The 26,507-nt window shown below is 35.9% G+C and overlaps 2 protein-coding genes across 2 annotated transcripts in view; one reads left to right on the forward strand and one right to left on the reverse strand.

The window, feature by feature from the left end:
• Window positions 1–10,771, reverse strand: part of morn5 (MORN repeat containing 5) — an 11,794-nt gene extending 1,023 nt beyond the window's left edge. Inside the window, exons 1-4 of the mRNA XM_056467532.1 lie at window positions 10,594–10,771; window positions 8,513–8,658; window positions 7,492–7,605; window positions 7,274–7,405 (exon numbers count right to left, since the gene is read on the reverse strand). Coding sequence (XP_056323507.1) covers window positions 7,274–7,405; window positions 7,492–7,605; window positions 8,513–8,658; window positions 10,594–10,640 — 439 coding nt within the window. The 5' untranslated portion in view covers window positions 10,641–10,771. The remainder of the gene's footprint in view (window positions 1–7,273; window positions 7,406–7,491; window positions 7,606–8,512; window positions 8,659–10,593) is intronic.
• A 142-nt stretch (window positions 10,772–10,913) lies between these two features.
• On the forward strand, window positions 10,914–15,701 carry ndufa8 (NADH:ubiquinone oxidoreductase subunit A8). The gene is made up of 4 exons (XM_056466817.1): window positions 10,914–11,087; window positions 12,698–12,861; window positions 14,941–15,106; window positions 15,405–15,701. The coding sequence occupies exons 1-4, from the start codon at window positions 11,037–11,039 to the stop codon at window positions 15,540–15,542; spliced, it is 519 nt and encodes a 172-aa protein (XP_056322792.1). The 5' UTR covers window positions 10,914–11,036; the 3' UTR covers window positions 15,543–15,701.
• Window positions 15,702–26,507: the final 10,806 nt, after the last annotated feature.

Here is a 26,507-nt window from a genome sequence, read left to right on the forward strand (position 1 = left end):
CGAGTTCGCACGGTTATATTTGTGCGAAATTAGCGCCTCGGTACGTATTGTTTGCCTGGCATTCATGCTCCTGCTAAATTCATAGGTTAATACAATCCTATTTCAGAGCACACGTGTCACTCACATCAAATCTGCTGCAAATAAATCCTCCCGCGTATCAGTTTGTCGAGGGCTGAAAGGGCTGGCAAATAGTTACTTTTGACGTGATTTACATGACAATGGTGCTTCAGTCTGAAAAGCGTAACAGGTAAGTCTGAATATCCGCATGTATAGCCTACATCAGGACAATCTTAGAAAACCTACATCCCACATAAAAATGCAGTCATTTATTGTAAATTCTATAGTATTGTTGAACCTTACTATAGTATTTAAAATTAATCTGTTGTGGTAATTCTATAGTTGCAATAGTAATACAACAAATTACCCAATACCGCTCTTAGTTTTCTACAACTATTAAACTAATCCATCACAGTTTGCTACAATTCTTTGTACAGTTTATGAGTTTACTACAGTTTGTACTATGCTGTGGCATTCATAAGCAAAGAGTTGTAAATACAATATACTATAGAATGGTTCAAAAACACTATAGTATTTACTATAAATTACTTTAGTGTTTTTTCATGCGGGACCACACATATACGGTCCACTATACCAAACGTTTATCTTATATAACTTAAAGGAAATAGCAGAACAACCTAAATATTATTCCTGATGTAAAATTAGTTGCTTGACATCTTTGTGCCAATTCACCCCTCATGAAAATTAAACATGGTTTTACTACAAAAAACAAAACAAACCAAAAGTTTTCCTAAATGATGGTAACTACAAATTAACCAAGGTTTTACTGCACCAACCATGGTTTTTGTGAAACTGTAGACACATAAATGGAAATCAGTTTTTCTTAAGGATCTTCATAAGTAGAAGTCCTTAAGGTTCTTTTGTTTGGACTGGGTTTCCACAATCGTGGGAATTTTTAAAAATGTGCTATTTCAACTACGTACCTATTTTTTCTATTAAATATCTTTTTGTAAATCTTTAGAAGTGCTACTACCACCATGTCCAGTAACCATAAATGACTGGAATAGTCATTCATTCATAAGTCATTCACAATTGCACATTCATTGTGGGAACTCTGTTTAAAAAGCTGTCTTAGTCCTCATACTTGCTAAAAGTCTGCTGAAATTAATCTCTCTGAATTTCCGTAACCCATATAACCATCTATTTGTTTTCATTACTAATGTTTAGTTTCTTATTCTTGGCCTTTTAAAATTCAGACTTTAGCCATATCGACTTAGTCCTTTTTTCTAGTCTTTTCTATTATTGAGAACGTATTTTGTACAGTCTGTTTTTACTTTAACAATACTTTCTTTTTTTCTAAAATTGAATTGAGATATATTGAGCCTGAATTTTTGTTCACAGACTTTAAAGTAACAATCTTCTTTCATTTAATTGATCCTCCTTTCCTCATGCTCATTTTGAGCTCTCGTTCAGGTGGTAAATATGATCTTCCACAATCAAAGCCCAGAAGTCAGAAGGGAAGCAGTAATGGCACCTTGTTAGGAGCTGTTTATCTTTATCCCTAAAATACAATCAAATGGAAAAGTGCTTCCTTCCAAACAGAGCCATGCTTTTCATTAATGGCTTTCGGATCTTCCAAGGCTCAAGCAGCTGCGTAAGTGTATCCCTGCCAGGTAGATGATCACCTCCTGTCAAAGTTTGATGTTTTCTTATAAAATGACTAGTTTTCATTTGTGCTGGGATTTTTTTTTTACTAACACAAAAGTTTAGCAATTATCACATAAGCAGGAAACCCCTGCAAAACATATGGAATTAGCACAAGTTGTTGATCTGTTCCTAGGTTACTAAGGAACAGATCCTTAAGCTAGACAAAAGTCAGTGTTAATATTTAAAAATCATAAACTCAATTTTACATATATTTATTAGGACAAACCAATATATGCCAAAAACATTCAGAACTTAACTGGATATAAATGACATCCTCACATGACAGTATATAGTAAACAGACAGAAAATAACTACCTAGCTCCTATTTTAATGCCCTAAAATCCATACAGAACACTTCAGCAATCTTATAACAACCCCCTGGCAACCTCGCACACGGTGGAGATATGTGCTAGTGCAATCACTACTTGGAAAACTACAAAAGTCACTTAGTGCTATGAAAATAAACAGTGCATATTTCTAAATATGGTCTATACATTATTATGTCTTGACAGGTCAAACAAATTTAATTACTGTAAATGGAGTGTATCAGCCTCCTTTGCTCTTTCACAGTGTTATTAAAGCTGGTTGTAAACAGGATTTCCAGTTCCATCATAAACTGAAAGCTTGCCTGTTTGGTTTTAGGTAGTTAAACACGACCGAGGCAACCTATGTAGATCCTAAAGCCTCTAATCCTGCAACTTCTGATGGGTAAGGCTCATTACAAATGTTCTATGTAATAACAGAGGCCTTAGTGACGCCCCCGTTCATGTTTCAAAGCCTTTCCAATCAGGAAGGAACCAGAGGAATCTCCCGTTATTCTTACAGCAGTCTCCAAGGCAAACCTTATACTCTCCTTCAGTCTAGGAATCGACTACTGGAGAATAGTGTAGTGATGAGGAGTTGGAGTGTCAAACTTAATTGTTTCTGTGATGCATCATGATATGGAAGAGGGCAATTCGTTATCGGTTTAGTAACAGACCATAACCTTTTAAGATGTATGTTGTCCTATGGCAAGGGAGGCTAGACGTGTATGCGAGTAATTTAAAATGCTCCAACCACTTTAAAAGCCTACATCTGGGCACATTTTGCTGGTTGTGAGTGTGCTAGGACAGTCTTCAACTGACACTGAAGGTACAGTCAAACACTTATGTCACTGCTAAGCGCACACTGTAAAAAGCTCCACCTGTCCCACTTACTGAGCAGTGAAACAATGCTGAACATGTTATCACTTATTTGATATTTGATATATTCAAAAAGCTTGTTTTCTTTGAGCAGGTAACTTTAAAGGTTCAGCATATATTTAACTACTAGTATGAGATAATTGTATACACGTGAGGTAAAATTGAGGATGCAGTGCATAGTGAATCATCATGATATGGAACTGATGATATTATAATTGTAATTTAATAAGGAGATGAATTGATTTGAGTATGAATTGAAGTGAAGTTTCATAAACTAATTTCGAGAGGAGCACGTGATATGATTGAGCACGTCTGGCCAATCATCTGTAATCAGTAATAATCCAACCAGAGTGATCCTAGTTTACTATAAATGGATCTTTTTCTCCCTACTGCTCTATCTTCGTTTGGAAGAATCCCCCCTTCCACCCCATCTCCTCCTTTTCCTCCCTTTTCTAAAGGTGGAGTAAATACCTCCGAGCTCAGGGTTTTCTCCCGGGACAGCATGCCAAACCTGCTTTAAACGCCAAGCATATCTAAGTGGGAACTCTTGAAATAGTTTTCAAATCAAAATATGAGTCGTGCTTGTATACTAGAAGATGCCATCTGCTGCAAGGGTGTTCTAGGTGACTGCTAGTTGTTGACTAAATGGTCCAAATCTACAGAACCCATTCCCAAGTCTATGCCAGGTGGAAGTCATGTCACCTGGAATCACACCTTTTAAAACAGTAACAGATTTTAAAACACTAGGCATCATATACAAAAATAGGACAATGTTACACTAAACAACTGTCTACATTGAAGAAACAAATCTACACTTTTTAACCAATGTTTGTAAATTGTGCCTTTAAGAGCTAATATTGTCTATACCAGATGCAAGCAGTGCATCAAATGTATGGGAATCATTGTTTATAATAAATTTTATTGTATTTAGTACATCCAGTGTAGACACCAGGCTTTCAGGCAAACTCATGCAAAAGTTTGACTTTTATTTAGGACACTTTTGACTTTTATTTAGGTGTCGCGAGAAAGCAAGCCAAGTGATGTGGACTTGTGGTATGGCATATACAAATTGCAGTGGGAGTTTAAGGTGAGTGACATTACATAAGTTAATAAGGCATGTTATACACTACAATATGTTATGAAATATATTTCATATCGTCCAACTGGATGGAATTATTGTCTGGAGCTAAAATATTGGAGCCTGTGCCCATCATAAGCTATGTGATTCTGCCGTAGACTGGCTCTTATTTGGCAAGTAACGTTGATTCTTCCAGACTGCAAATCAAAGCAAAAATCTGGGCAAACATTTGCAGTATATTCTAGTGTTAAAAATATAACAGAACACATCTCCTTGACAAGCTGCAAGATTTGAGGAACCATTCATCTCTGCTACATAAACGATTTCATGCCAGTGTTGAATAGTTGGGGTTAGTGGTTTAGAACAGACAATAGAGAAGAGCAAATACCACTAACTATGTATTTGCTGTTATTTTGGTAATTTAAATGTTTTAAGGTCATATAATTTTTCTTTTTTTGAAAAGACAAGCCTTATAGCTTTATATTTACATAGCATATACAATTACTACATTTTGGTGTTTAGACTGAAGACAAATGGAAGGAGTAGCTGGTCGACCTGGGCAGAATAGGACACATGAAGGAGACTCGCTCTGCCACATGCCAATCTCAAAAGGCCATCCTACATGATACTCCAGCAACTACTTGTAATAAGCCACACTCTCTGATTTTATATGAACACTGTGTTGAGAATCTTCAGGACTTCCTTCCATCTGCTTTTCTGGTGCACTCCAACCAGCTTTAGAGTTGGCTTAGAGCCTGGGCATTTCCGCAGGCCTTCCTGTCCAGCCTGGTCTGCTGTTGCTGCTTGGGATTGCCACCCCCGATCATGCCTGTCTCCTGGATCCTGCTGTTTCACTGCTCCACAACTGTAGTTGGACTTGTCCCTCTTTCCTCTCCTCCCAAAAACATCCTCCCGCAGGGAACGTGGTTCCTCTTCGCATGCCTTTTCAGCATCTGCGCCCTCTGTGATCCTCCATCCTGGAGGGAAGCTACTGGCAATAAATTCTGTCTTCACACCCATTTTGACAAATGTACCGTCACCTCCAGGCGATAAAAATAAATCCATAGGAGGCACAATATTTCATACTGTAATACAATCCAGTGTAAGAGTTGCCATATATTAAAGAGCAGATGTACATTTGAATTAGAATTCCTGCTCCATGGGACATCATTACTGCTCCATGGGACATCAGCGTAGACTTGTTACTTAATTGCCATTGGTCAGACAACCCACATATAGATAGCCCACAAATTAGACCCAGGGATTAAAGGAACAGAAATAAAGAAAGATATTCAAGGCTTGTATTACATGGGTTTATAATGACAAAAAAATTGTGTATTTAGGGAACCATTACTTTAGAGTTTCAGTCAGTGTTGCTATGTTGAGCAGTCACAACTGGCAACTATGACTTCCATCGTATACACTTTATTATAAGTGGCTTTGGTTAGAAGTCTTCTACTTAGAACATGAATGTAAATGCAAATGAAGTCTGTGATGTGGACTCGTGTAGAAGCGGGTGGGCTCTGGGAGTCATAACCAAGATGTGGTCTAATGTGACAGGTCTGTGCTTTTGTGTAAGTCTCGGTCTCTGATGTTTGCTCTCACTTTCCAGCCACATGTGGTAAAGATGTAATCCCAGAGGCCAGGAAATGATCTGATCTGAAGACTGAACATGTACCACACTGACGCAGAAGTGACAGTCTGTTTGCTAACCCTGAGTAGAGGCATGAAGTGTCTGACACATGTTAACGTGTATAAATAGTTTAGTAATACAAATAACTCCAATATGAAGACATAAATACACATATCAGTGTCCCTAAGTTGTAAGTCAAATATCACAACTTTGAGAATAATATATCAGTATGTTATCTAATTGTCTTCAACACTACCATACTGGCCTCCATTGTAAATGATGGGTGTTTTAATCCTATGGACATTTAGAGTTTTATAGGAGAGAAATCTGTGTGGGCCTAACGGTGGCTCATAAGAAAAAAAAAACTTCAGACACATTTTATTGGTATGACCACATACTATTCATTTACCATTCACTGATTCTGTTTCTTAACAATATAAATAAACAGTATCCAATTTACTCTGTTATGAGCTCTGCTTTTTTAAAATCTGTGTGGATTTCTCAATACTTAACTATCTTGACATCTGTTCAGGATGTGTCTGTCTTCCTATGTTATAGTAACTGTAGAAGTATGAAAAAGACATGCAAGCACACAATCAAGACTGTGACGAAAGGTGGGGCTGCAGATCGTGTTGCACTAGTTGCTCTAGACAGTGTTTATGAAATTTTACATCTCACAATACTGGAAAATAAAGCAAACTGCCAAATAATTTACAAGCAAAGTTCCAAGCAGATATCTGGATATGGGGCTACACAGAAGCACAATGACCAAAGATGTAAGTATGACACAATATTAATAAAAAACTGAATATGTTGTCACTGTTTGACTTATTCAATCTTAAGAAAACATGCAAAAATAGTGAAACAATGAATATCTGGCCAATGCTACAATACACAGATCTTAAATCGCGTTTTAGAGAGTAACATAACACATTATGAATTGCCATTGCCGTTATAAGCCATTGCATATTTTTTTGTTGTTGAGTTCTTAACATCAAGTTCTAAACAACATTTTTTTTAAAGAAATCTAACATTTTTGATAATATCTTGGTTAAATTAAAGCATAAATCTTCTTGAAAAGGGTCATGAATATAGTTTAAAAGATATTGTTTTTTTTAATAGCATCACAGTAGTATATACAGTACTTTAAATGCGGATTCTCTAAATGAATTCAGGTAACACAAGGATTACCAATTCCGCAATGTTTTCTAATCAGTGCTTGGTTTTGTGCTTATAGGGGTCCTGGCCTCATATCTATAAGGCTGACATAATGAATTCATCTCAAATCAGAGATCCGACATTGGGCACTGGAAAATGTGTTTTAAATTTTCCTTGGAAAACAATTCAAATGACTACAGCACAGAGGCATGTCTGGCCAAGAGAACAGACCTACAGATGAGTTATCTTGCAATCTCACTGCTCAATCTCCAGCCTTACACTATATCTACATGCATTTAGCTAATCCATTTATGCCACTCTAATGCTTGTAGTCTTATGTGTTCCAGGTGGAAAGACCAAAGGCAAAGGTTTGCCAAAACTTCAGATTATGGACTGAGGAATGGATTAGACAAAAAATATATTGAGATTTCATGGAAAAATTGTGAATGGGTCCTCGCAGACTAAATTTCATTGGCACTGCATAATGCTTCCACTCACCTGCATTCCTAAGAAAATTGCCATCATAGCCTTTGACAACTCTTGTATTGGGATCATAAAAGCCATTGCCAGTGTCATAGCATCCATCAGGAATAACCCGCGGAGGGTCCCGATCGGTTAACTGGGATTCTCCTGTTCAAAAGATGGGTAAGATTTGTGCTGCTTAGCTACTTAGCTATTATCAACCACAATGAGTCCAGTAATGCTAGACCTCATACCTGCTGGTTTGAGGCCATTACACCTCTCAGAGTAGAAACGCCTGTCTTCGCCATCACAGTAATCCCAGTCAGTCTCTTTATACTCCAGGCCATCAGAAAATGTATACTTTCCTTACAAAAGAAGGAAAAAAGTATTATGCAATACCATTGCTTAATAGTTTGAATTACAAAATGTCAAACCAAACACTTTGTATTAAAAAAAAACAATCTGTATTCAAATACACTTAATAAAAAAAGATGTGTGATATGAGTAACCAGATTAATTCATTCAATGTATTAGCTATGGGTTTTTATTCTGTAAAATGGGATACATTCATTCCTAATTACAAATGAAGATATTTATTTTATTTACATCGTTTTTTTTTTAGCCAGAAAACTTCAATGGTCAGAATAACAAATGTTTTCACTTGTTGGGATTGAAAATCAGGATCCAGTGTCTCTAAATCCTCTGCTCTGATTGGTCAGTGGCCTAGTTTGTTTTATGTGGTTTACAACTTCTGGTACCAGTCAGAAATAAATTAGCAAGTACCATATCTGAGTTTCAATTCGGTATGTTTCCTCATCCTCTAACACAATAAAATGAACTATAATGATGCCATTGGTTTTGCCAAATCAATTTTAGTGACCTTGTGCTTTAATAGTGATATGCATTTTCTTTCACAAAAGGATGACAAAACAAACCAAACTCTTCCAGGCCTCAGCTATAACTACAGTGTTTAAGAGTCAACATTTGCAGAAAGTTATAGAATCATCAGTGAGAATTATGCAAACTTCTTACAAACCTATGTAGATTTGTACAGGAATCAAAACTAGAACTACTGCAATTAATTTCAGGTAATTAGAATCAGTTGTTTATTTAGACAAACAAAAACTCTATTTGTTGTGAACTTTGATCTTGGAAACATTGCAGATGTTTTACATTTGCAAACAGCACCCCTACAACACATTACATTAAGGGCTGTCTCCAAAAACAACAATAAAAAAACAATACAACAGGTAGTTTAAGAGGACAGCAAGACCTCTTTGCATATTCCTTTTTCCCAAGTCCCTTCATATTTGCTTCCATTGGGGAAATGCAGCACTCCCTTTCCATGAAACATGCCATCTTTCATTTCTCCAACATATCTGGTGTGAGTGGGGATTGTGTATTCACCTGTCCCCTCCATTCTTTGAAAGACAACAAGATGAGAGTTAATGAGATGTTTTTTTAACACACACACATGCATATACATATATATAAACACTCACCAGCCACTATATTTTGTACACCTTACTAGTACCACGTTAGACCCCCTTTTGCCTTCAGAACTGCCTTAATCTTTTGTGGCATAAATTCAACAAGGTACTGAAAATATTCCTCAGAGGTTTTGGTCCATACTGACATGATAGCATCATGCAGTTGCTGCAGATTTGTCAGCTGCACATCCATGATGCAAACCTCCCGTTCCACCACATCTCAAATGTGCTCTATTGGATTGAGATCTTGTCATGTTTAAAAAAACCAGTCTGAGATGATTTGTGTTTTATGATATGCCACATTATCCTGCTGGAAGTAGCCATCAGAAGACAGATGCACTCTGTGGTCATAAAGGGATGGGCATGGTCAGCAGTAATACTCAGGTAGGCTGTGGCGTTAACACAACGATCAATTGGTACTAAAGGGCCCAAAGTTTGCCAAGATAATATCCCCCATTCCATTACACCACCACCACCAGCCTGAACCGTTGATACAAGACAGGATGGATTCGTTCTTTCATGTTTTTGATGCCGAATTCTGACCCTACCATCCGAATGTCGCAGCAAAAATTGAGACTCATCAGACCAGGCAACGTTTTTACATTCTTCTATTTTTCAGTTTTGGCCCCAGAACTGCCGCTCACTGGATTTTTCTCTTTTTCAGACCATTCTCTGTAAACCCTATAGATGGTATAGGGTCTCAGACCAGCCCACCTGGCACCAACAACCATGCCACGTTCAAAGTCACTTAAATTGCCTTTCTTCTGCATTCGCATGCTCAGTTTGAACTGCATCATGTCTACATTACTAAATGCACTGAGTTGCTGCCATGTGATTTGCGTTAACGATCAATTGGAAAGGTGTACCTAATAAAGTGGCCGGTGAGTGTATATGTGTATATATATATATATATATATATATATATATATATATATATATATATATATATATATAATGATCAAAATTAAATCGAATTTCAGGGATCACAATCATCAAATTTCAATTTACTAAAGTGATTTTCTATACACAGAAAGCATATTAAATGCAAGTAAATTGTCTGTTTTCATGTTTCAAATAACATGAACATGTGAAATGGGTGTTCATGTACAAATAAAAAAAACATATTCTGTCTCGTACTTTGTAATATATAAAAAATAATCATACAAAGTTTTGTTATATTTGAAATTATGTATATAAAAACTAGTAGTTCATGAAAGTATTAATATTTAATATGCCAATTTATATTTTGGTGCTGTGACCTTAAAATGACCTTTAATATAAAAATCAAAGGATTCTACTTCTAAAATGCGTGACAACATGTTTGGGTATATAATCTTGTTATTTCTATCTGAGCAATATTTTAGTGTATGTAAATCATGGTAAAATGTGTATTATGTTTTGCTCAGAAACAATACCTACAAAACAAACAAACAAATAAAAAGGAAAGCAGGACTCATTGTAAAATCTATTTAAGTCTTTATATATTTACGCCTTTATAATATATCAATTATTTAGTTTACTGTAATTTGACATTTATTGCACATGACATAGGAATGCATAAACTGCATAAAATATTACGTGATATGGCATTCACATCAAATCATTTACAACTGTTCAAGCTAGCTGATGGTACAAATACCGCCAAATTAAGTTAATTAATAATTCACCTGCCAATATTATCAGTTGAATTATTTATATATTTATTTAGTTTGTTTTATGTATGCCATGATTATGCTCATGGCATAAGAACTTGAATCTTAACCTCTCCAAATGCTTAAAATATTACATAATACATTTATACGATATTCAAATAAAAATTTACACAATTGTTATACGTACAAAATGTGTTAAATTAAGAGAATTTACCTGCCATTATTATAATCTCCGTCATAACTGCTACCCATGAGCTCCATGTTGACCTACAGCAAGGCAACAGCGTGATACCGTTTCTATGGAAACACAACTGATATTCAATATTTAACAGATTAAATGCTCCTCTGAAACCGACACTATTGTCACAAATACATAAAAGAATAGAATAAGTGATATTTAATCATGCCACGACTGGCATAAGGTTTAGAAATTGGCAGAAATGTACTGATATAACTTTGCGCAGTGTTTTGAGCCAAGAAGCGTCAGGTTCCACACAGATGACGTCGTACAAACGCGCCACAGAATTCCTCGCACATGCGCAGTAAACTGACCTTCTCTATGCGGCCTCGTCCTGCTGCCGACGAGGACATTGACCCGTGTTAAAGTCTGGACTGGTAAAATACGTGTGGATAGTTTTGGTGCATTAAACTCGCACCATGCCCGATGTGGTTGAGATTCCGACGTTAGAGGAATTGAACGTCAAAGAGGTAACGTTACGTCTATTTAAAAGAAAGCAAAACTGCTAGGTGTTAGTTAGCCTGCTGCTGCAGCAGTCACTGCGAACGTTAACATGTAAAGTTAACGTAACTTAAATGTTTTCAGCTAGTATTGTAGTGTGTGCTAGTTAGCAAACATACAAATTATGTATATTAAAGCATGGACTGCTTTGGTTACGTCTGTCTCGTGTTTAGCAGCATGCGAAGTGTCGTATTATTTTGTAGTAGTAACGTTATATGTGTGTGCGTGTTTCTAAAGCTAACATAATGGATAGTAAATCAAAATAAGCTTGGCAATTTTTGTTCTAGCAGGCCTATTATTATATAGACAGCTATATGCTATTGTGTAAAATGGCATTCTCTACATGTCAATGTCAACGTCAACAATCGTGCATGTATTGCTAAAGTGACCCTGTGCTTTTTTTAAAGTATTACTTTTTTAGTTTTGTATTTATCTTTACATTTATGCAGCATTTTTTACTTTAATTTATTTTACTTTTAATTTGCATCTAAAGAAAAAAGTAAGACACTATTTGACAATTCTCATTTTACTCTATTAGGTGTAGGTTCGTGTGAAATGATAATTGTTTTATTCTGTAAAACGGTCTAATAACATTTCTTCCTAATTAAAAAAATTTTAGGACGTGTTTCATTTGTTGTGATTGAAAAAAGGGTTATTGTACAAAATTTCTTAACTTTTTTTAAGTTTAAATATATGTAATTGAAAACATGGCACCTATGTGTTATTTAAAGCAATTGATATTGTTATTTACTCATAAATAACAATATCAATTGACAAGTTTTGTACAGTAGATATGCTCACATATTACAAATGAGAGATTTCTGAATGAAGGGTGCATTACTTAATTTTGAAATAGTTGAAGGAAGCACACACTATCTACTGTCTATGAGTATTTATTGAAAAGCAACGTTAAACAACTAATTAAAACACACATTGACTAAAACAAACTTCTCATGAAAATGATAATAAATAGCTTTCACTTTTAACAACAAAATAAACAAAATGTTTTTCATATTAAAAGTAGAAAATAAGCAGTATCTCTTCTAAATAAAATAACTTGTGTATCCTGTAAATAATATTTTAAGCAGTGCCTTTCTTGAATCATCTGTAAACAAAGATTTTAATGTAAATAATAATTTTAATGTAATGGAAAATATGCTGTCTCTGGCACAGCTTCCAATCATCATCAATGTAGTGCAAATGTGCGACTTGTAGTTAAATTTTTTTGAGAGGTGGTATGCGACCGCACAAAGGCTGCACCGGGCCATACCCATGCTTTCGACGTAGAAGTATAAATCAGCCTTAACAGAGCAGGGTCACATGACTCCACACACGGTAGGAAAAATAATAATAAAAATATTGACCTGGAAAAAATAGATCGATTTTAGATTCTGAATGTCAAGTTCGGTTAACTTTTCAATTACCTATTCAGCCCTACTACATTAAATTCTTAATAATGTGCAGTTTAGCAATAAGAGAGAACACCTGACATGTTGCATACATGTCCAGGATCTTTTTGTGCACTTTTTGCATTTTTTTCAGCATCATTTTGTCAGAGGTTGTTTGTGTCTATGTGCAGGTGAATGTATCGTCTGCTGTACTGAAGGCGGCTGCTCATCACTTTGGCTCTCAATGTGACAAGCCCAGCAAAGAGTTCATGTTGTGCCGGTGGGAAGAGAAGGACCCTAGAAAGTGTTTGGAAGAAGGGAGGAAAGTCAATGACTGTGCTTTCAACTTCTTCAGGTGCTTAGCACTTTGATTTATCTATTTTTCCTGACATTTTATCTTGTGTATTATGTATTGCTGTTGATTATTTTTAATTGTTAGAATATGTTTATAATTATAGAAAAGTGGTATTTATATAATGTGGTAAACTTGATCTGTTTTTTGCCATGACAGAGAAGCTGATGTGGCCATAAACCCACAAGTCTCTCTCTTTTTGTCCTGACTTAGCTTCTTGTATTTTTACATTACTGGTGAAAAGTAGAATTTCTTTATGTTTTCAAAGTTTAAGTACATAATCAACACTGCATTGTTTTTATCAATCTTCAGTAAAACAGTAGGATGCACATTGTGAAGATATTCAACAACTTATTTCTGTAATTCATAGTAGAATTTCCCTCAGAAATCATTCTAATATGACAATTTGCTGCTTAAGAAACATTTCTGATTACCAATCAGCAATACACTTATCATTCAAAAGTAACATTAAAATGTATTATTAATCAAGGACGCATTGATCAAAAGTAACACTAAAGACATTTATAATAATTTATATATGAATATATGATATACATATATAATATACATTTACATGATTTTCTTGCAAACAATTTATTAGGACCAATAATAATTGTCATAATACAACAGAAAATCAGCATATTAATATTATATTAATATGACTGAAGACAGTACTGAAGATTTAAGCAGGTGAAACACAAGAAGCAGTGAGCAGTGCTGTTTACATTTGGTCAGAAACCTGGTTTCTGTTTTGTGGAATTGAATCAGATAGCATTATTCATTCCTTCAAAGTCCTTGAGCCAAAGTTCTGGTTTCAATTATATTAAATTTAAATTTTAAGACCATTCAAAAACCATTGAATATTGTATAAGAATACAGTTTTTTTGCTGCATTATGCAATTCTTTGTGTCATCATGTAAAACATAGAGCCTGGCAACATTTAAAATAAAAAAGAAAGATCCACCTTTTAATAAGTCTTGGAACACATTCAAATGAACACTGGTGCAGTATGTCTGATATATGAATGCCGCATTGACAAAAGACATTTACCAATGTGTGTAACACAAGATGTGACAATACAAATCACATGATTTGACTGAAAAATCTCTGTATCTACCAGTCAAAAGTATTAGAACAGTGAGACTTTTAATGAAATCTCTTCAGCTCAATGAGCCTGCATTTATTTGATCCAAAGTTCAGCAAAACAGTACAATTTTGAAATATTTACTATTTACAATAACTGGTTCCTATTTGAATGTAATTTATTCTTCTCATTTTCAAAACTGAATTTTTAGCATCATTACTCATGACATCATTACATTACACAATCTTTCAGAAATCATTTTAATATGCTAATTTGAGAGAAATGTTGAATATAAGTATTGGTTTTAGTATTATTAGTAGAAGTAGTATTAGTAATCGTAATAATAGTATGAATATTTTTAAAGACATTAATACTTTCTATAACGTAGCATATTTCTTTTTCAGATAAATACTGTTATTCGGAACTTTTATTCATCCAAGAAAGCTGAAAAATATTTACTATGCTGTTTTTAGCTACATCAACCACAAAAACAATAGCAGCAAATCAGATTATTAGAAGGATTTCTGAAGCATCATGTGAATGGAGTGATGATGCTAAAAATTCAGCTTTGAAATTACAGGAATAAATTACATTTTAAATAGTATTCAAAAAGATCAATTAAATGCAAACAAATCGTACTGTTCTTAAACTTTTGAGCGGTAGTAAATATGGATTGCCCGTTTCATCACAAGACGGCAAAGAAAAAAAAACTGACATCCTCATTTATCTGTTTTTAGTAAGTCAAAAACTGACAGGATTCAGGTTTTGCCACTTGCTGCCATTCATTTCTATGATATCTGCAAAGACTAAATGATTATCGCTCAACTCTTACTGAAATTGAGTGATGTCAATGCTGTAATGTGTTTTGTTATCAAGACACATATAATCCATGCTTACATTTGCATAAGTATCTCCCTTCAAAATAATAAAATTTAGCTGGTAGCATATAATTAAAAAATGCATCATTAAAAAAAAACCATATATTGTCTGTCCCATAGGCAGATAAAGGGAAACTGTGCTGAGTCCTTCACAGAGTATTGGACCTGTCTGGATTACTCTAACATGGCTGAGCTGCGCCGCTGCCGTAAACAGCAACATGAGTTTGATAACTGTGTGCTGGACAAACTGGGATGGAAGAGACCTGAGCTTGGAGAACTGTCCAAAGTGAGTCAATATTTCTATTGTTTTTTTTATTTTGAAGTTTCTAACTGCAGTGACTGGCCAAAAACACATTTCTGCTGGTCAGCAGTGAGAGGCGTGTCTAGTAGCTATGGTGGAGAAATCAAAAAGAGGCAAAGTCTTGTTGTTTTGATGCTTTCAAAAATCAACACCGATTGGTAAAATTCATGTCGTGTAACTTTAATGTGGCAAATTCTTTTTAAGCAAAAGTTATTTATTTTCAATGTAATTTTTTTTATTTCAATCCAAATTCTGTCTTTCACACTTTTGGCCTCTCCCACAGGTGACCAAGGTGCAAACTGCTCGACCCTTGCCTGAAAATCCCTACCATTCTAGACCAAGACCCGAGCCCAACACTCCAATTGAGGCTGAGCTACAACCGGCCAAGCATGGCAGCCGCTTGTTCTTCTGGAACTGGTAAAAGAGTCTACCACTGTCTTATAAATAGCATGTTCTCCATCTACATGCTCCTGATGGGACAAGAGACAGTGTGCCAACGGTTGCGCTGTTATCCTAATGTGTTGTGTAGAAATGTTTATAAATTTTGTTCTTCAATTAAAAAGATTTAATTTAAACTTCAGGTTGCATTTTGTGTGCTTTTTATGGTTTTGACTTAAGGCTGTACTGGGTTCAGTACAATTGAATGCATTCAGTCGAAGACAGCACGCAATAATTTGAGCTGTAAATAAAGCGATAAAAGAAATAAATTTGCAGGATAGACCTTATGAAGACTAAGGGGCCGATCACACCGAACGGGCTTTTTGCGTAGAGAGGCACATCTTTTGAATGGTTTGCTAACGACCATGAGCATTTTGTGTGCTGCTTATGGCCCTGCTTGCCTCACGTTTTAAGGGGCTGATCCCACCGAGCAGACTTTTTGCATTGAGAGGTGCTCTGTGCATTTTGCATTTTAACCGCCTGCTGCACCTCATGTTTTTGCCATTGTGTGCTCCCAGTAAAAAAAAAAAACAAACAAGAAAAAGTGTTACATCAATCATTTCATTAATTTGTTCATTCTCCAATCAAATAAAAGAGGTTTACGTTGAGGTGACAGCAGTGTTTGTGTTGTCAAGATGACCACAGAGACTTTTGAAGATAGAGGAGAGACTGGTTGCGGTTTTGAGTTATCCAGAGCTGTATGACTTTACAAATCTTAAATATCACAATATTATTAAATATTAAAATTATACCAATATCAACAGAAAGACTCTCGCACAATAGACAACTTATTCAGTCGATGCCTAGTGACATAAAAAGCACACATTGCTTTTTTTTTGTCAACAAAAAGGCTTTTCGGTGGGCCTCATGTTATTTTCGGATGTAAATGTGCGTACAGTGTGATCGGCCCCTAACTGCCTGTTGCACCACGCGTTTTCGCCATTACATGCTGTGAGTTCACAGTTGAAAAAGTCAACTCTGAGTGGAAAAAGCATGTTACATCAGTCGTGTCTTTTTCATTCTCCAAACAAATGAAATTAGAGGCGGGGTTTCCATTGAGGTGACAGCAGTGTTTGTGTTGTCAAGACAACAACGAAGACTTTTAAAGATAAAGGAAAGACTAGTGGTTACAATTTTGAGTTTTTCGGAGCGGTATGACTCCCAATCTTGAATATCACAATAATAATAAATATTAAAATTATATCAATATCAACACCAACACTCGAGCACAATACCCAGCTGATCCAGTCATTGCCTAGCGACATAAAAAGCAAACCACATTTCTTTTTTTTTTTTTTGTCAACAAAAAGGCAATGTGGTACACCTCACGTTTTTGGAACGTAAAAGCATGCTGCGCCACATGTTTTTGCCGTTACGCGCTGTGCGCTCGCAATTGAAATAAAAGTCAACCCTGGGCGAAAAAAGCACATTACGTCAGTCACGCCTTTTCATTCTTTAATCTATTGAAAGCAGAGGAGGGGTTTCCGTTGAGGTGACAGCAGTGTTTGTGTTGTCAAGACAACAACGGAGACTTAAAGATGAAGGAGAGACTAGCGGTCGCTGTTTCAAGTTATCCAGAGCTGTACGACTTTACAAATCTTGAATATCACAATGTTATTAAATATTACAATTCTGACAATATCAACAGCAACACTCCATCACAATACACAGCTGATTTAGTTGTTGCCTAGTGACATAAAAAAAACACACTTTTTTTGCTTTTTTTTTTTTTTTTTTTTTTTTTTTCATTGCGCTGTGCCTCGTGTTTTTGGAAAGTAAAAGCGCGTTCGGTGTGATCATACCCTAATAAAAGCAAGGTAATAACAGAACTGAGTTTATAGTTCACAATTCTGAGTTTAAATCTTGCAATTTTTCCTTGTTTGGGAATATAAATTCAGACATGCAAGAATTTCAAAAGAACCAATTAACTCACAAATGGCAGAAATGGATGCTGCTTTGATAAAAATGTTAGATATAATCAATAGTTATGAAAAATTCTGAGTTGTCGCATTTACTTTTCATTTTATTTCATATTTTTTAATTACACTGTAAAAAAATCAGGGTTCCACACAATTCTTTCATGTTATCCCAAGTTAACTTAACAAATTTAAGTGAATTGAACATAAAACAATTATGTTCTCCAAAAAAACCCTCAAGAATTGTGTTTCAGCACCTTTTAAATAAGTAGTTTAAACAAGAAGCAAAAATAATTTATTTGGAGTGTACGTGGCAGAAACTGACCCCAAAAAGGCAAAACACTATTACAATTAATACATTTGTTCTAGTGTGACTTGCATTAAAACATCAAATTTATAGATGAGTCTTTAAATTCACAACAAAAGTTGTACAAACGTCTATTAATTCTGGATATTAAATATAATTAGAATTACTAATATGCCTGCAGATCATCAGATACTTTTAGTATTCTTCTAGTATTTGACTTTTTGGAATGTGTGTTTTCTTATCATGTTGTGGCAGTCCGAATTGTTGATACGATCACACATTCACCCTTGTTATAAAGGTGCTTGCTTTCTTTCACCTGGCCTGCATTTCTGCGCAAACACCACCTTCCGTCTTAATTCATCAGTGCGCTGTGTGTTTCCAAACCAGATCATGACTGTGTAGTGTCATGGAGCTCTGAGTCCCCTCGGGTAAAGGCCAATTTCCCCCAGATCTCCCTCCTCACTTCCTTACCAGGGCCGTCTGAACAACACCACAGGTTCAAAGAGTCAGAAGTGCACAGACGCGGAGCAGCACAGGTCAATTGGCCCTACAGGCAACAGCACTGCTGCCTTAAGTAAATAAACCTGCGTGCGAAGCTTCGTTCTTCAGCATGTTTTTACAACAGGTTTTCAAATGACATGCAGGTAAAAGACGCTTATTGTGCTGCTGGATCATTTCCTATCAACTTTAAAATGTGGAGCATTTTTCTGGGAGGTCCAGCATGTGAAATTTAATAAAACCGTGGAACTGAATTTGTTCTTTTTTTTTCTCGCAAAATTTAGACTCGCCGTTGCTCCATTGGAAGTCAGACGTCATTCTGGTTGAAGTTCTCTTTGAAGAACAAAAGTAAGCTGATGTCAGATTGCAGTCTGGGAGGCAGTGCTGAATGTGCTGTGACGTTTTTTTGGCCGGAGAAACAGATTAGAGCAGAGCCAGCTTTGTGCCAGTTAACAGGGGGCGTATGGGATACGAGCCCTGCGGGTATCATATCAAGAGAAATGTGACACATATTTAGAGTAACGGTTAACACTGGGGCAAAACAATAACTCTAAACTGATAATAACAAGATTTGGAAGATGTAATTTGAGGTTGCTTTAAAAAAGAAAGTTGTTGTGCAGCAAGGTCGCTGCTAAAATTACCAGGGCCTGGGACGAATTTTTAAGGGGTCTCCCTGGATGATACTGCTTTACAGAAAATTGCGGTTTGAGATAAAATAAAGCAATACACCATGGGAGGATGTCTAATACAGTAACTGGGTTTCCATCACCTTGTGTAAATGCGCAATTTTAGGTATTGCATGAGAAACGATTGATGGAAACGCCAAATTTGATATCTAAAGGCCTACTTTCAAAGTAGTCGTGTCACAGATGTTTTCACATTGCATTGACTATCTGGGGTAGTATTCTGTCACTGTTTACACTGCAAGATGGATCAGGAGGTTTCACACTGCATGACATTACAATAGGAGAATCGGCGACAACTTTGTCTCGGTCCACAAACTACGTCTCAACCAAATGCATGTGAGAAATGACATGGAAACAATGTGAGGTCAAGTAAAGAAGAAGGCTTTAGTGGGGTAGAAAATGTACGTATTTTGCTTACCTGGCTTTGCAGGGAATTACCAATTTTTGCCAACTTTTTCTTATTTCGACCGGGTTGTGAAATTGCTAAGATGAGCCGTGAAAAAGACACGGATGCTGCTGCCAAATTTCTACTAGTTTTTCCTTCATTTCTTGTGTCCAAATAGACCGAAAATAAGCGCTTTTAACTTCTCCCAACCGCCCGCTGGCCTGCAGATACCCATACCAGTGGATGCTGCGCTCTCATTGGCTGTAGGTAATCGCCGATGTTATTTTCAGTCAGAACACATTTCCCATGGCATTATTTTGAATCACCAACAAGTCCAGATATTTAACATGGCGAATATCTTATGGGTGTCGACGACTCATCTGCGATAGTCTCAGATCACGTCTTTGATAGTTCACACTTTGTGATTTTTACTCAAGTGAATGAGCACCGATTTGCCTGTGATTTCAGGCATTTGTCAGCGAGTCAAAATTGCGGCTAAAATAATGCAGTCTGAACTCGACATTACTTGAGATGTTTTTGTATTTGCTTTTGCACATAACACAAAAATATTGATTTTATTTAGCAGTTTCTCCTCGTCAGTACAGGGTGCATGTTTACGAGAGCGATTGTTTATGTTTATGCGCATTGCCCTACTGATGGATACCTCAGATGTGCCTGTGCTTTGTTTCAAACAGAGAAAGTCGTGAGTGCATTCGAGGTATACACCATTTGCACAGTGCTTGTGAACGTGCACCCAATACTGACACTGAAGAGAAGAAACTGTTGGATAAAGTCATTATTTTATGTTCACCAAAAGTATATCGTAGCTTGATGATATTTGAATTGAACCACTGAAGGCATGTGATCTGTGTTAAAGGTGTTTTTTTTTGTTGTTTTTCTGGACTTTGAATGAGCTGTGAACATTGCTGCATATTAAGGATGAGAGAGCTCCCAGATTAAATCTAAAATAGCTTCAATTGTGTTCTGAAGACAAACGAAGGTCTCAGGGTTTCAGAACGACATGAGGGTGAGGAATTATTAACAGGAGCTTCATTTTTGGGTAAACAAACCCCTTAAATTGATTCCATTCTTTATTTGATTTAATAAAATGACATTTAACACAAATTGTATTCATATTTGGAGAGCGGAGCTTTTAGAACTCTTTGCTGCTTTCCAATTGGTGGAATTTGAATATAGCATCCTGTGTAATTTAGATTATGTAATGATTGCTCCTAAAGCATTGTTTAATTTATTTGTTTTACATATAAGCTCAATAAATATGAATCGATTTGTTCACCAAAAGGATACAATAGATCAGTATTTCTCACCCACATTCCTGGAGGACCACCTACACGCCTAATTCAGGTCAGCAGCTCATTAACAAAGACTGAAAGACCTGTAATGGGTGTGACATCCAAAACATGGTTGAGAAACACTGCAATAGATGAACAACCACATGGTTCATAACAGGTTTTTCTTTAAAGGTTTACTGTATTTTAATATCAAATTTCATTTTAAATTTCAACAACATGAAGTTTTAAATGACAAAACTCTAATTTTGCATAATATAGAAAGTAAATGGTTACTTTTATAAGAGGCTTTTTATTATATATATATATATACATACATACATACATACATACATACATATATACATATATATATATATATATATATATATATATATATATATATATATATATATATATATATATATATATATATATATTTGGAACCCAAATAATGCAGTATCATTCAGATTGTAGGAAATATTTGACTTTTAACTGGACTGCTGCAGATTATGGTTACATTAGTCCATAGATGGCCTTGTTTCCATGCTGAAAGGGTTTATAAGATGTTTTTACCCAAGAACATGATACGTGATAGATGCAAGAACTCATTATAAAATGATTTAAACTCCACCCTTATGACCAGAGCTCTGTAATTGCAGTCATCATTTTTAAGCATAGTCAGCAAAGGTCAAATCTTTCTTCATGGAGTCATAATTAGGTCAACTGCATGTCAGTCATTACTTGTGTTTGCCAATTAAGAGTCACTAAACTTGCGTATACTAAGGGTTAGTGATTTGGTAAAAAAAAAAATCAAAAGGGAACCTGTAATGTCTTACACTCAATCCATATAGAGGCAGATCAGATGAAATCCTCCTAGAACCATGAGAACCAGCTTGATGTGTTTTATCTAAATCAGAAAATCTATTTGTTATAGGCCTACTAGGAATCATTCACCCAAAATTAAAATTCCATCATTATTTACTCTCATGCGGTTTAAAAGATGCATACCCCTAAATTTCAGCTACTGAAAGCTTCCTATTTCCATTTCAGTCTGAAATAGTTTTGAAGGATCAAAGTCATATGCCAAAACAGTATAATATTGACAGTATAATATCTCATGTTATCTCTAAATCAAGGGTTCAACAATGGAAAGAAGTAAACTATAAAAAAAGATTTTGTAAACTATGACTATATCTAGCTTAGAAAAGCCATTCTATGTCATATGTGATTAGTTATTCAGAAAGGAGTTTTTAGAGTTTAGCATTTTGCTAAATATATGGATTATATTACACAATTATTTTATTTTTATTTACAAATTACAAATTTAAAATACTTTTTTGGCAACACACCCAAATGAAAAAAAGATCCTGAAAATGAAAACAGTCAACAATCTTTGCTATAAAATTGTTTTGAAGCATAGTCAAATTTTTCGTTCTATTTACATTTATATTTTTATTTAGTTTGTGCATATTTCATTAAAAGAAATTAAGAAATAGTCATATATTTGTCCAATTGCATCCTAAGCATATTTGGTAAACTTTCTCTTTAAAGGGATAGTTCACCCAAAAATGTAAATTCCATGATCATTTACTCAACTTCCACTTGTTACAAATCTGTTTAAGTTTCTTTCTTTTGTTGAAAATAACTTGCATATATTTTATTCCCCTACTATGGATATCAATGACTACAATGTTTCCAACATACTTCAAAATATTTCCCATTGTGTTAAAAATGAACCTCAGGAAGGTGAGTTAATAGTGACAGAATTTTCATTTTTGATTGAACTATTCCTTAAAGGACTAACAAGTACCTTTGTTGTCATTTATCCAAAAGTCTCCAACTACAAAATTCCCCGAAGATACCCAAAGGTGCGGTCTGATCTGATCCAGCACCTCCCGCAGGAAGCGTGGACAGCGGTGACAGTGACCCGGGCCGCTTCACAGGTCCCCACAGGAGGCAGAAGTCTGGAGGCAGGGCCCGGGGGCTCGTGGCAGCGCTAGTTCAGACCTCAACAAAGGAAATGGAGGTCAGTGTTGGTCGACTCTGCCCCGGCGCAGGAAGCTCACTTTGGCAGCGGAAAGAAATACAATACTGGACTTTCACAAAGCAACAGCCCGCACGGGAGTCCACGGTGCTAAAACACTCAAACAAACGAGCTCATTCTCAGCCCTATACTGTCAATATTCCTATTGTTCGCTGCTGACTTTGACAGGATCAAATAAATATTTTGAAGCAGCGATTTGCACACAAAAAACACCTTATCATTCAGTCATCAGGCCACATGGGGAACATGATGTTGTGAAGTGTGAGCTATGACCTGTTTGGAGACCCTCCAGAACCAGTGTGAATAATCGTGTAGTTGACAAATAGGCAGTAAAAAAACACTATTTTAAAATAGAAAAGGATATGTTCACGTAGTTCAGAGTCTGATATTTAAGAAAACATAAGAGCTCACTAACTTTATTAATTCTTTCATTTTTTATAAAATTTTTGTACCTTAAATACATCCCGTGACAACAAAAAATAAATCTAATATTAATCATTTAAAAATACTGTAGTGTGAGAGCAGTTTATATTCATTGTTGGACACTTTTCTTCATATATTGCGTTATATATGTAATTATCAATGACTTCTTCAAGGACGTTTTCAATAAACAGTGCTGTCACACCAAAGGAAATCACAACTTAACTTTATAGTGGTTCTAAAAAAGTTTAAATGTGTGAGCTCCTTCACATGGGGATTCAGTCACAAGATTTTGAATGGTGTTCTTCAACTTGGTAAAGCTTTCTGTGGAATGGGTTATATGCTCAGCTAGTGTTTTTCAGCCAATGATGAACTTCCTGGTGAAAGGTTTATGTGACTATTTCAATAGTATCTGGATGCAGCCTTTATGATGCAAGCTGAGATTGCATCACTCAGTGGGGTAAAATAAATTTTAATATTTTAACGACAGGGCGTGGAAAAAATATAATTTCATTCAGTGCTTCTTGTTTGGTCTGATTCTGATACCCACTTTATATCGTATTTCAGCCAGGTAGTGAAGATCGCTGTTTTTTTTAAAGAAATCAGATTTTAAACGTGATTTTGTATGGGATGACAATTAACCGGAAACCCTGGGGCTGGCTGACTGAATTCAAAAGTCTGTGTGCATATTCCCCATTGCCTGATTTAAAATGATCATATTGACCTTATTCTAAAATGTGGAAGTGCGCTCGTTTTTGCGATAGTTCAAAACTTCCAATTCACTTTCCGATGGGAGAAATGACTAGGAATAATAAACTGTAAAAAACGGTCAAACTAATTGCTCTACAAACAAGTGTCCATGACTACGCAGACAAGGCAGAATAATATAAAAAAATATCAGTTTGCAACATCAAGCAGCATAACGAGCTGTTTTTTTTTTGTCTAAAAATGAATAGAAATGAATGAGACCTTGTCTCGAGTCAAAGAGGTTTAAATGGCTGCGCCTGCTCGGATATAGAATAAGGTCAACAGTGTCACACCAGAGGACAAGATGTATGAAGTCATTATGTTTTTAGAAATATACTGATGAAAAAAATTATTGCTACAAAATTTAGTAAAACTAGGCCTAAGGTAATTATTAATTGATATCAATAAGAGTTGTAATTTATCGAACCATGCTTAAACCAGTCAGTCACACCATAGGCAATTTTGAGTTGTCTCAAAAATGTAAAAATATTATTAACACACCAGTTTTCATAACAAGAGTCCCATGTAAGACTAAAATATTTAAATTGACTAAATTTTAAAGGATGTAAATACTAATATTATGAATTTTTTGTCAAATGTCATGTCAAAATGCAGCAGCATGTCAATAACCCATTTGAAATGATGCATTATCAGATGCATTTATCTAGTAACCTTAATTAATTAAGTTAAATTTAACTAGTTTAAATGTCATCAATTCTTGCTTTTGCTCTGATTCAAACCCACAACCTTCACTTTAAAAACAACTTCTACAACTTAATTTCTCAATAAAAACTGTAGTAAATGAAGTTGATGAAACGTATTATCTAATAAGAAGGCTGTGTGATATGTTGAAACAACCTATCGACTGTGGTTTTGTCTGAGTTTTAACTCGTTGTTGCGTCTGTTTACGACATGTCCGATTGTTATATGTTTACTCCAGGCTTTCTGATCTGACGTGTTGAGAGGCACTTTCATGTTTCCACTTAAAATGGCCTCTCACTCGAGTGGCTTTGAACTCACATGCAGGTCTAAGTAAAATACACAGGCTGCCACAGTCTGTTGACTAGCGCTCCAGATGTCACTCTGTGGAACAATACATGCATATTGCAGGATAATGCAGCACTTGATCCATACCATAAGTATAATGGGCCTTGCATTTTAATGGGATTAATGTCATGTGTTTGACAGCACTCACTGATTTTACTCGTGCGCACAAGCAAACTCAAATGGCAATTGGCAGAGTACAAGAAACACACCGAACACCTTGACAGTTAAAAAAAAAGCACTGCGACTGTGGTAAGATGGTCAAACATTCATTATGGCACAGTATTTACCTGTGGTGGAAAGAGAATTTAAAAATTCATTCATTCATTCATTTTCTTTTTGGCTAAGTCCCTTTATTATACAGGGGTCGCCACAGCGGAATGAACCGTCATCTTATCCAGCACATGTTTTTATGCAGCAGATGCCCTTCCAGCAGGAACTCATTACTGGGAAACACCCATACACTCTCATTCACACACACACACCACGGACAATTTAGCCTACCCTATTCACCTGTACCGCATGTCTTTGGACCGTAGGGGAAACAAGCACCCGGAGGAAACCCACGCAAACGCGGGGAGAACAACTCCACACAGAACCGCCAACTGACCCAGCCGAGGCTCGAACCAGTGACCTTCTTGCTGTGAGGCGACAGCACTACCTACTGCGTCACCGTGTCTCCCCAATTTTAAAAGTATCAAGTAAAAGTACCATTATTTCCCAAATAATGTAGTGCAAGCAGAGTACATTTATTTGTTCTTAAAAGTAGCTCTTCTAAAAGTACTCACACAGTGAAAGTTATTCCAAATTATATCCTGCGAAATAAACAAATGCAGCTTACATGAGGGTCTTATTTTCTGTCCTGAGGTTAGTCTATTTTCCTACGCATGATTTGATTGGACGGGCTTATCTGTTTATCTAATCACTGTAAGCAAGAAAAAATAAACATTAAGTATTGACTGCAGGATGAAGTGAAATAATGGAGTAAAAATACAGATACAGCACTAAAAATTAAGTAAAGGTCAATGACTGTAAAAAAATATGGACGACGCGACAGCGCCTTCTCCCATTGAAGGCTTTGAAGGCAAAATTCCTCAAGACGGGCACAAACTGTTGCAAAACACTACTGAAATTAGAGCCTGGGCATGCGTAGAAGGGACTACCAGATGGAGCCAGAGGTGGAGCCGTGGAATCAAGCTTCCAACCAAACGCTTGTATGTCAAATCAACCACACCCCCTAACTTCTCATTTGACCGCCCGTATCTGCACTATAACAAAGGCTCGCTAATATAAATATAAGCACTTACATTTAAAACTCGCAATAATACACATTTTAAAAACAGTGTGATGTAAGCTGTTATAATTTAAGAAAAACAATATATGTTAGACTGCAGAAATAAATGATCTTTCCTACACTCTAGCCTGAGTTAGACTAAGCCAGGGGTGGGCAAACTCGGTCCTGGAGGGCCGGTTTCCTGCATAGTTTAGCTCCAACTCTAATCAAACACACCTGAACATGCTAATCAGTGTCTCCAAGATGACTAATCATCTATAAGCAGGTGTGTTTGATCAGAGTTGGAGCTAAACTGTGCAGGACACCGGCACTCCA

The sequence above is a fragment of the Danio aesculapii genome, chromosome 10 (genome assembly GCF_903798145.1).
Source record: "Danio aesculapii chromosome 10, fDanAes4.1, whole genome shotgun sequence".
In the NCBI taxonomy this organism is placed as follows: domain Eukaryota; kingdom Metazoa; phylum Chordata; class Actinopteri; order Cypriniformes; family Danionidae; genus Danio; species Danio aesculapii.